This window comes from Gossypium raimondii, chromosome 12 (genome assembly GCF_025698545.1).
Source record: "Gossypium raimondii isolate GPD5lz chromosome 12, ASM2569854v1, whole genome shotgun sequence".
Taxonomy (NCBI): Eukaryota; Viridiplantae; Streptophyta; class Magnoliopsida; order Malvales; family Malvaceae; genus Gossypium; species Gossypium raimondii.
This window is the reverse complement of record NC_068576.1, coordinates 49,029,775-49,042,458: the sequence shown is the minus strand read 5'-3', so window position 1 is coordinate 49,042,458 and position 12,684 is coordinate 49,029,775. Positions and strand designations below refer to the sequence as shown.

At 31.0% G+C, this 12,684-nt stretch overlaps 1 protein-coding gene across 1 annotated transcript; it reads right to left on the bottom strand.

Moving 5' to 3' along the window:
- Positions 1–2,268: 2,268 nt before the first annotated feature.
- On the bottom strand, positions 2,269–4,711 carry LOC105764722 (transcription factor TCP17). The gene is made up of 2 exons (XM_012583436.2): positions 4,291–4,711; positions 2,269–3,647 (listed from the first exon to the last, which is right to left on the bottom strand). The coding sequence occupies exon 2, from the start codon at positions 3,607–3,609 to the stop codon at positions 2,626–2,628; it is 984 nt and encodes a 327-aa protein (XP_012438890.1). The 5' UTR covers positions 3,610–3,647; positions 4,291–4,711; the 3' UTR covers positions 2,269–2,625.
- Positions 4,712–12,684: the final 7,973 nt, after the last annotated feature.

The following is a 12,684-nucleotide window of genomic DNA, read 5'->3' as shown; positions in this document are numbered from 1 at the left end:
AAAATTGAATTTTTCTCATAAAATCTATAAAAAAAAGAGGAAAAAGCTTTGTAAATTAAATTTGAAAGTTGAGTATATTATAAAATTAAAATTGAAATCGGACCATTATTATAAAACTTGAAAAGAAAAGGTTTTGTTTCATTATTTGGACAGGTGTGCTTAACATTTTATTATTATTATTTTAAATTACCACAAACATTTTTTTGAATCGATCCCACAACTTCAAGAATACGGTGAATACTGTTGATTAATATTTTCATACACGAAAAGTTTCTTTATTTAAGAATCACTTACAAAAATTCCATTAATCATGTCGATGAATATTAATTTTTATTAACGGAAAGGATCAATTGATTTTAATAATTGAATGAGTTAATAGCTAGGTCATACTCGGAATTTAAAAGAAAATTGATCATAATCGAATTACAATTAAATAATAAATGTTTTTATTTCATTTAAATTTAATTATAAAATATATGAATATGAATATTTTTATTATTTTTAAATAGTTCTAACAGACAGTCGACGAATCCGATTTTAAATTAAAACAGGTCCAAAATTATAGCATAATTGGAACGAGAATTCCAAGAAAAAAAAGGGACCACAAATATTAATAAAAAAAAAGAAAAAAAAAAAGGGAATTGGAAACCTTCCCATCCATCCATGAAATGCCTTATTGAATGTATGTATTGGATCTTGTGACTATCACTGTTCCCATTTCAGTCTCTCAGAATTGCAGCACATTTGCAGTCATTTATATTCTATTATTTCAGATCACCTTCCGTATTTTTACTCTTTCTTTTACTTACACATTTGGAACTTTATGCAAATTTCTCTTATTTCCTATCCATTGGTCATGCAGCACTTGAATTCTAATATATGGAGGGTTGAGGAGAGTTTGGATTCTTTTGTTGGGAAAAATTTACAAAATGTCGTCTATTTAGAAGTTGATGGACCTTTAATAGAAGGTATTATCTCCATCCTCCAAGGAGAGTCGGCGTTAGGTTCAGAGAGGGAGGGTGCCTCAATTGGTGAAGATAGGTACCTACAAGCTCTGGGACGAGATGTTATTATTGTACCCCCTTTCGCGAACCTACAACGGTTCTCCGCAGAGGCTAGAGATAATACCTTCCGTTGAGGGGTCCATCAGCTCTCAAACGGACAACACTTCAAAGATTTCTCCCAAGAGAGAGTCAGACATCCCGATTAGATAATATATATATATATATAGATAATAGATAAAAAATCAACATGACATTAACATATAAATTTATTAAAATGTATGTAATACTAATTACTAATTATATAATAATATTTTGCCAACAACCTCTTTGACCTAGTGGCAATAGTATTATATTGTAAATATGAAAGATTGGGTTCGATATTCTATACTAAAAACTATATAATATTCTATCAAAAATTATATAAATATAACACAACGTATAGAAATATATAAATACAAGACACAAACATACTAAATTTGTTAATTATATTTTATTATAAGGGTGAAGAATGTAATTGCTTGATATTAAATTTAAACTCTCGTACTTATAACATAATATTCATAATGCTGGATTAGAAACTGGTTTACTAGACTAATCATGAATATAATGTGCTACAACTATTAAATCATGCACATTAATGCTAAACGTAGCAAAGTATTATATTAAGTTTGTGATAAAATAGTAATAATTTTCCCAACCAAATTAACCTTCCTTTTTTTTTCTTCAGCTAATTCATAATATTCTACTTAACTTCTTTTATTTCTTTCATTGGTTTAAGATTTAAAAACATAATTACAAAAGAAAATGCATTGTATGAAATTGTGATTCCACGTCATCCATGTCAATGACAGATCAGATTTCATACAATCCTTCCTTCTTACGAAAACAGTTGATGTTACCGAAAAATAAATTAATAAGGATAGAAAAAACCAAAGCAGAATTATTTTAATTTTAAAAGTAAAAAAATTGTGGAATAAATTAATTTTAATTTTCATAAAAATAGTTTTAACTATATTTTAATAGATTCACTCCCTGAAATCTAAGAAGTTGAACTATATATATATATAATTAAGTCTAAAATATTAGGACCCTTAATTTTATCCTTAGTAGTTAGATATATATGAGTAGAAAAGATCATTACTTCTACCTATATATATAAACAAAACCCTAAGGAAATTGGATTTTGCATGCAATTATATATACAAGAGCATTTCTTCATATGATTGGTGATGCAGCAGTTACTGAACATGCATGGAATATATGATTAGAAACATAAGAATCAATGCCATATATATATACTGCAAAACATTTAAAAGTACAAATAAACTTCCATTAACGCTACCGAATTAAAAACTCTCTACAAGGCACAAGTATTAAGCTAGCATCTTACCTGCTGCATTATATATGGAATTAACTAATCCACCTGAAGAACTTGAAGCCCACTGTTACTACTCCTTTTCTCCTGCTTCATAAATATATATATAGATAGATTTAGAGATGTAAACATAGAGACCCTTATTGTAATTCTTTCCTAATTTGATGATCTGAAACCAGTTAAATTCATCCAAGCTCGTGCTGACATCGATGAAACCAGATGAAGCAATGGAAGTAATTTCCATTATCAGGAATCGGTATTATCTTGATCATCTCCATGATTTTCATCATCGTTTTGTGTATGAGTGAGGCCAGCGTTTACATTCAACGAAAAAGGCTTCATGGAATTTGAAAGAAAATTTGAGCTCAACAATTGCAGATAATTCATTTGTCTTGAATCATTGCTGCCTGGGTTCGTACCATAGGGAGTATAGGTGGGGAAAAATGAAGCCATTGTCGCCGATGGAACGGTCGTGGAACACGGCAACGGCACACTCGTTGTGTTACCATTGAAGAAGTTCTCAGTTTGGGGGGCCATTAATCCATGGTTTCCAAACTGAGACAAAGACAGACCGGAAGGTTCCCAATGGTAACATGAATTCAAAGGCATGCCATTGTTTAACAATCCAGGAAATGGGGAATGGTTGGTTAATGGGAAAAGCCTTTGATCTTCAATATTATTATTGTTATTATTTCCACCATGATTTTCGTCTTCATTCATTTTGATCCACTTTCCTTTATCTCTGTCACCTGCCATTCTTTGATCTTCTTCTTCTCCATCTTTCATCAACATGGAGTTAGGATCGAGAAAAGACGGATTGGGTTCATGAGGAACTAAAAAAGGCTGATGAAACTGATTATTAAATCCCAGAGGCATTTGAAGTGGAGGGAGTTTGTCAATATCATCTTTAGTAGCTTCAAGTAACCAATCAACCACCTTGCTAGGCTGACCAACGCCTAGCCTCTCTTGCAAATCGTATAATTGAATTGCAGTGGGCACTGAAAGCCTAATACGCCGGTCCCTTAATCCCCTTACTGTGCAAACTTTGCTATGCCGATCTTTGCCTCCGAAAGAACGCGAAACCCTCACAATCCTTGGGTTTCTAAACCCTGCTGACGACCAATGCCTTGAACTTGATGATGATGATGGCCCCTTCGACAACTTGTTGCCTCCGCCGCTGCCGTCATTGGTTTCACCCTCTTGCTTTGCTTCCCTTGAACTCGAGATCATCTTACTCCTCTCATCATTCACAAAATACGTTTATCAAACTGAAAAAAGGCATTAAATTAGACAGTAAAATTTGACCTATGTGTTCAATTTTCTTTACTAACTCCGAAAAAAAACGAATATATTTTTATATAGGGAATAATATGAAAGTAATTAAAAGATCAAAGGAATCAAGGAATTGGGTTTAAAGATCAAAGTAAAATTTGTCATATAATTTCTGTACTAACTCAAAACAAACTAGTATACAGTAATATATATATGTACGTATATATAATGGATAATAAGAAAGTGAGTGAAGGATCAAAGGAAGAGAGGAATTGGGTTTAAAAACCAAAGTAAAACTTGCCCTATCTTCATGTTTCTTTCTTTACGGACTCGGAAAGACTATACAGCAACATATGATATGTATGTATATATATAAAAAATGGATAATATGGAAGTAATTACAGGAACAAAGGAACAGAGGGATTGGGTTTAAATTTTAAAAGAAAAGTGTGTTTTAGATAGAGATGTGTTGCTCCAATTAGAAGTAGGGTAAATTTTCACAAGGAATTTAAAAACAAAACAAATGAAGCTAAGTTCACTTTTGTTCCAACAAAAGATGAGACGAGTTTGGAATCATACAAAAGAAGTTTTTGTTCTTAAAAAAAAAAAAAAGGAGATGGATGCATGATAAAAACTTACATAAAATGAAGAGATGAAAATGTTGGAAAAACTTGCAGCAGATATGTATGGGTGTAATTTGGTTTTTCTCGACAGTACTTCAGAAGGCTAAGGAACTTGAAGTACGAGAAAGTTGCAGAGACAGCAATTGAGATTGAAACCTCATTTTAGCTTTGATATAGAACTGTGTAATGGAAGGAATGGTTAAAGCTATTAAAACAATAATTCTGCTGAGAATAAACCTAACAAAAGGAAAGCAAGCAGAAAAAAAAAACACAGCTGTTGGGAAAGAAAAAGATGCTTGGAATTTCACTGCAAACATGTTGCATGGTAATGGAAAAAAGGAAAAGGAATGGCATATCTATGTCCATGTGGCACATACGCATGCCAACACATCGCTATTAGTTTGAAACTATGTTATTCCAACTTTTTCATTTTAAAATTATTTTTACTTTGAGTTTATAAACCACATGAATATATAACATAAATATGATGAGTTGACACCATAAACTGAACAATCACTAATTTAATTATTGCTATATCTCTTGCTTATCTATGTATTTACATTATTATTGCTATATCTCTCGCTCAACTATGTATTTACATTATTTCATCAAACTTTGAATAGCACACAAAGTAGAAAATTTAACTTCACGTATATATAAAATATACTACAAAATTAGGCTTATGCTTTACTGCAGCTACAATATAGCTTTATATAATGTATTCCCTATACCTTGCTTAACTTCCACTTTCTAACTTATATATATATGTTTGATATAAAAAAAATGTCTAATGCTACATTAATGTCTTTGGCGCCTAAATAGAGATTAGGAAATTAACTACCACCCCTTCTATGCCTTGAAGCAGAGTTAGGTTCAAATGGAACGAAAAAGTTTTTATCAGAATGTTGTGGGTTCCAAAGTTCTGGTTAGGTAAATTATAATATAACTATGGCTACTTAGCTATACCTAGTAGAGGAGGGACCAACATATAAATTATGTATATATAGCTACTTTAAAGCATCTAACAAGGACCACTCACATCTATGGCAGCACTGAGATTTGCACAATACAAGTTGGACTTGATAAGCTTATATTAAATACAATATTATATACTTGTTCACACAACTTAACTCCAGTTTGCAAATGATTTCATGATCATTTGTTTCTCATTAGAAAATGTTTGTATATATATGTTGAGGCTCCTGCTTCTCAAGAGGCAATCAACTTTAGGCTGCTCAAGCATTTATCCAAACGCAATAAAAAGGACCCAAAATGTTAACCATGAAGACTACATGTGTATATATATATATATGCTTGTGGGAGTAATGGTGAAAGATCAGACAGAGAGAGAGAGAAACTACAATTGTTATTATTATTTTTTGGAGTTACCTTAACAATCTAGAAAATGGGGATCTTCACCAAAACTATAGTAAAAAGCCCTAATAGATGAGCCATCAGAGATGGCTTACAGTTGCACCAGTTCAAAAGCTGAACATTTATATCTCTATATTTGTATCGAAACAAGGAAAAGAAGAAAGAAAAACCCTAACAATTTGATGAACCCTATGAACCTGCAATATCCGCAGCTTTACAGGAAAACATTCAATGTTCCATTGACATTACAAATAGAATTTATACAGCAAATTAAATTACAAGTGACGAATTAAGAGGCAAAGTCAATGACCCCTTTCAAGGCTTTTCAAAAAGCCTTTAGAATTTTTCTTTGGCAGAAATCGATTGAAGAAGTGGCTACAAAAAAACCCCAATAAAACCCTTAAAAAAAAAACAGAACACAATGCCCTCTTTCATTATTATTGTGATCAAAACAATATTTGTCTTATCCCTTTCTTTGCAGGGGTTAAAAAAAAGATGGGCATTAACCCTACTGCTCTGATTTCCTTACATGGTTGCCTCCATAATTATCAAATTAAAAATGGCCCCACATCTCAGACACACCCCCTTGTTGGATCTCTCAAATCGCCATTAATCTTCTTTTTACCAGGAAGTTGAGAGTTTACCTCAGTGTTTGATCTCCAATTTTGAAGGGATGTTAATGTACTATTTGTATACCTGATGCAGTTTGATTGAAACTTAACCCTTTTTCTTTAAAAAAAAGGTTTTAGATTATTCCACACTTTGTGGCCAAGTGTCTAGCAAATCAAAAACGCTAGAAGATAACTAAATCACAATATTACTGTGTTTTCTGCTTTTAGAAAGCTGTATAAATGTAGAGTTAATAATGTAATTGACATTAGGGTTTAATACTAAGGTATAGGCTGGCTATGTTTTAATTAAAATGAATAGTCAACTACCTAATTGGCTAAAACCCCTTTTTACTTACTGCTAAACCTCTCTTACATGTTTAACCTTCCTTTAAAGGTATAGTTTTAAGCTTGCTTTTTCTTCTATACTTTATGATCGATCTGTAACATCAACTACTTTGATGGTCTTTTTCATTTTTGTTTTATCAAATGAGGTCCAAAGATATTTTTCTTATTATAAAAAAGCATCCAAAACATTGCAAATTCTTATTCAAGTCGTATACATATATTCATTAGATTTGTTTGGGTGGATGTGTAAATTCCCAGAAATTTCATTTTTGTTTCAGGTTTTCCATTAATGATGAGAATTAGAAGTAATTGTGGTAAACGAAAACTTATGATATGAGTGATTTACTCTTTTCTTTCTCGTTTCCCTATTAGGAGAGCACCATTAATATATATTGTACATATGAAATGAGTTTAATGAAGTTAAAAGCAAACCAATATAGCATGAGGTCAGGCATCTTTTCCTTAAAGTTTGTCTCATAATGGATTTTTTATGGACTGAATATTGACATGGAAACCATTGAAACCATAAAACAGTACTGAACAAAACTCATTTTCCATACATGAACATTGCAGGTAGAAGGGAAGAACAGCTGGAAGATGAAGGAGACCTTAAAATTCTGAAAAAAAAAGAATTAGGCTACTATCACTTTCAACACTATGATATCAGCTATCATCATCATCATCATCATGATCATCTTGACCCAGTGATTGATTATTGACAGAGAAAAGAGAAAGTGAAAGAGGAATGACGTGGATGCAAAGAATTAGATATATTATATGAAATTATATACAGACAGGTCTTGCTTTGGATAAAAAGTAATGGAAAAAAAAACATTACTTGAAATTAATTATAAAAATAGTAATAAATTAATAATTAAAAATCCAAGTCTGATGTTTAATATAATGGGAATGGGAGTGAAGTGTCGTTATCAGGTCTGGTGATGCAGTTAATAGTCTCCTATTTCGCAGCGAAAGCAACTTGGCCAAACCCTAAAAGAAAAAGAAAGGGGGGGGGGCATGGAAAAATGGGTCCATAATTATTATAGAAAAGGGGGGAGGCAGCCGCAGTCCACAAAAGTAGTGAACCGCACATCTCCTTCCATCTTCTTCTCCCTTTCCACACATTCACTCAACATGTTGTTATCCTCTATATCACGCGCATGCAGTTTTTATTTACTTAAATTCATATTTTTTATCCAAATACATGCCGTTTTTTCTTTTTATAATTAATAGGTCGCTTATTTTGTAAGTGTTCGATAGCTACACCAAATTGACATGTTGCCGACCAAGATAAAGGTAATCTAACATTTTATTCTTCTTAAAATAATTTTGTTTATAATATTTGTGTTTGAGACATATTTAAATATACATATATAATAGTCGATTAATTTTTAGCTTGATTAACATAGGTATTATTGTCAATACAGGAGAACATCGATTCGAGTACATTGAAACGTATTATTCTTACATTTATATGTATTAGAGAAGGGCTCTGGATAGTTTATCAGATATATACAAGAAGTTGGACCTGGTCAAACTTACTAAAAGAAAAAAGTCGGACCTTATCAAAAGCTCAAAGGTCTAGAGCTTCGTTCAATTCATATAAACTATCGAGGAGGAAAAAAAAGTATTGAGATTTGTGTATTTATATGTTAGATTTAGGGTAAACTATAAAAATAATTATTTTTGTTTGCCTTATATTATATTTTAGTAATTTATATTTAAAATATTATGTTTTAGTTATATTTTAGTCGATAATATCTAAATTAGTATTTAAAATTGATATTTTTATAATTTACTCTTAATTAATAGGAGATTAAATTGATATGTTTGGTAAAAGTGATCGGATATCGATGAATGAAAAAAAAATATGGTTGGTAAAAACAGCGAATGCTAAGGAAGGTAAAAACATGGAGTTTGTCTGTGTCTGTGGGGGTGGTCCAAATATTATTTATCGGTTTAGTAATAAAAGTAGAGGCAAAGACTGCAGTCTGCTGCATTCACACCATGCATGCAGCTCGAATTTCTCCATACATTAATGTCTTCGTTTTTAAGTGTTTTAATTCCTATAGAGTAGATTAAATTTTATATATCTTTTTCTTTCATTTATTTTTTGTTTTCATAATTTAATTTTCCTCTATCCTCCATACACATAGATTTACACTTTTATAAAACTTTTGATTGAGCTGATATCATAGATCAATCAAGTGTCAATTGATAAAAAATGAAATATTGTCACTTTATAAAATAAATTATATTATTTTGTTAATTTATATATTTTATATAAAAAAATTAAAACCAATGAAGTTGTTTGCCATTACATCGGTAGCTCAATTGACAAAAAAATCTTTTGTCTGTTCTAATATCATACTCATTGTACTTAAATGTCTGAGCTCAAGTTTCAAGAACTTCCTCCCCTCTCCCAAATTATTTTGAAATATGTTTATAAAAATATTACACATTAAAATGATAAAATAAATGCTTTGAGTTTTTGATTTAATATAAAAGTAAAAATATCTTCACAATAGTATTTAATACTTTTAAATAGGGTAAACTGTAAAATTAGTCACCCAACTATTAGTATATTTCTATTTTGGTCATCCAATTATGAAAATTTTTAATTTTGTCATTAACATTTTAGATCAGTTCTATTTTGGTCACTCTTCGTTAATGGTTAACGGAAGTGATGATATGACCTTTTTCTAATCGGTATAATAACACATTTAGTCCCCAATCTTATACATTCTATCAATTTGATCTTAATTCTGAACAATTCAATAAATTTAACCCTCCACACTTGCAAATTTTATCAATTTGATCATCAAGCACATATAATTAAATATAAAATATATATTATGAAAAACTACAAAATGTAATATTATTTACATAAATATATATAACTATTATTATTTGTGTTTATATTTAATTATAATTATAAGGCTCAAATATGCATTTAGCCCTCTGAATTTGACACATTCTCCTAAGTTGGTACTATGGTTTTTTTGTCCTAGGTTGGTACCCAATTTTTCAAATATTCCGTCAAGGGTTTTGGTACTTTTTTTTGTAACGGTGTTAAATGACACTCTTAGGTTGTGATACGCAACACTGATGATTTCATACTCTATTTTTTATAAAATATTTAAAGATTTATAAGAAAATATATAAAAAGAAATTTAAAATACAAAAGAAATTATGAATTATAAAAAATCTATGTGTAAATACCCAATCTTGCCCGGGTTTAAAAACCAGAATTACCAATGGGCCACAAGGCCCAAACTAAAACAAACAAAGGCCCGAATACAGAGGCCCAAGACGGATAATGAAACCCTAGGGTTTCTAATCTTCAACAGCGCCGCAAGACCAAGCCAAGGCCGAATCTCCCCGATCTTCACCTGCAAAACAAGGAAGGAAATCAAACAATATATGGAAAAATCATAGAATCAAAGATATGACCAGATTTATTCCTTCTTTGCTTTATTTTCATTCGACTATAAAGGGAGATTAAATACATTGTAAGAGGGGGATTTTTTTTGGAAATCAATCAAAAAAGGCTCTATTTTTTTATCACAAACAGAGGCATAAGCGAATAAAGGTTGTTACTTGCGTTTCTATTTTATTTTTTTCGATTATATCTATTTATTGTATTATTTATATAAATAATATAAATATAAAAGGAAGGAAAAAACCTGTTTTAGAGCCCTAGCCACCGTGGATGGCCGAGGAAGTCGTCACCGAGGATTGACGACCGGAAGCCGAAAGGTTTCTCTGCTTTTAGGGGCTCTTTCGTTTTCATTTCGCACGATTCAAGCCCGGATTCGGGCATAAGGATGTTGAGAAGGTTAAAAGGGAGATTTTCCCTTTTTTCGGCCACCGTCGACGGTGGTGCCGGCGCCAGAGAGATCGGCGGCCGGTACGGTGGCCGGCGACCGTCCGATGACCGGCCGATGGCCTGAGGACTGAAGGGTTGAGAGGTTTTTTTTTTTTTGTTAAAAAGGTTTTTTTTTAGAAAAGTTAAAAAATGAAATTTTTTTACTAATTTTGGGTTTAAATAAGCCAATCAAAACGGTGCCGTTTTGAGGGGAGGATCCGCGCGTCGACCCGACCCGGACTCAGGATCCGCGTGTTTTTATGCGGAGGGGCAAATTGCGTTTTTAGCCCCTCCGCCTTTTTATATGTTTTCAATTAAGTACTTTCATTTTTTTAATTTTGGCCTTTAATTTATTTCAAATTCCAATTAGATCCGTGTGAACAGCGCCGTTTTAGAGGAGAAGGAAAAATTACCCTTCCAGCCCCTCTATGTAATTCGCACATCCAATTAAGTCCTCCAAGCTTTATTTATTTGCGGATTTACCCCCTTTATTTTTACTAGCAATTCGATTTAGTCCTTTTTTATATATTGCTCTTAAAATTAATATTTTAATAATGTTTTTTTAATTTCCATAAATAATTATTATTATATATATAGTTTTATGTATATATTTCTACTAAAAACATAATTTATATTCACATGTTTAATTTATTTAATTTTGATGTTATTTTAATTGTTTTAAACTTATGTATTTTTTTATTTTATCATTGGTCTATTGATTTAGGATTACATGTTTTACTATCTTGCCCATTTATTTGATATTTTGCATGCCATTATTGTATTTATTTGTTTGTATTATTTCCATGTTATCGTAATATTTATTATTGCATGATATATTTGAAGTAGCATATCATTGCATTTTTCTACTTGATTTTTTAAAACCAAACTTTTTCAAAATGGATATTCTTTAAAATAAAATAAACTCATTATTGGGAATTCAACACGTTGTGTCCTAACGTATTGGATGTGACGCATTGATTTTTTCGAAATGAAGATTTTTTTAAAGTAAAGGAAATATTCCGAGTTTGAGATTCTAAAGGAATTGTGCCCTAACGTATTGGGTGTGATTTCTTAAATCTTGGATAAGTGGATGTTCTTTTAAATTAAAGGAAATATTCCGAGTTTGGGATTATAAAGGGATCGTGCCCTAACGTATTGGGTGTGGTTTCTTAAATCTTGGATGAGTGGATGCTCTTTTAATTTTTTTTTATATTCTGACCTAATTCATTTTGGGGGAAATTAGAATGTTGTGCCCTAACGTATTGGGTGTGGCATTTTTGCTTCTCTGAATTGAAAAGGGTCTTAATATGCAACGTTTTAAGTTTTTAAAGATTAAAATTTCCAAATTCTCGACTTTAAGACACTAATTAATTAACTAGGTACCAATTTTGGGCGTTACGAGGGTGCTAATCCTTCCTCGCACTTAACAGACTCCCGGATCCATCTTTCTAAAACTGGTAGACCAAAGCCGTTTTTTTAGGTGATCCAATCACACCTCAATAAAAGATTGGTGGCGACTCCCAATTTTCATTTTTTAAAGTTGACAAGCTAAAACCTTTGTTTTTTCAAAAAAATGGTTTCGACACTATGTATATAAAAAATTAAAAATATTACAAAAATAAAAAAATCTAAAATACAAGTGAGAAATCGAAAACCTAAATATTTTACATATTTTTATTAATACATTGTAAAAAGATTAGATGAAGATAAATTTTACAATAAAAATTATGCTCGGAGAAGGGTGCAAATTATACACAATTCTTCAAGTTGACAAGAATGCAAAAGATGATGATATGAAAAAAGCTTATAGGAAGCATTTTCGTTTTCCCTTCTATTTGTTAATTATTTGTTAAGTTTCATAGAAAAAATTGGGTTCCTCTGTTGAGAATACTAATACGACGATCATGAATGAAGTTTATAAAAATCATAATTTGCTGATTTTTTGGGGTTCTGAGTTTTTGGATTTACCAAAATCACAAAATTACATATAAGTTTATCAAGATTTAATTATATGTATTCAAATATAATTATATTTAATGATATGTGTTTGAGGATCAAATTGATAGAATTTGTAAATATGGAGAGTTAATTTTATTGAATTAATTAAAATTAGGATCAAACTGACAGAATGTGTAAGTATTGAGGACTAAATGTGTTATTATACCAGTTAGAAAAATATCACATCATCACTTCCGTTAACCATTAAAAGGAG

Bases quoted from the DNA above. Each gene is read 5' to 3' on its own strand.
- LOC105764722 (XM_012583436.2), bottom strand. From the start codon at position 3,609: ATGATCTCGAGTTCAAGGGAAGCAAAGCAAGAGGGTGAAACCAATGAC.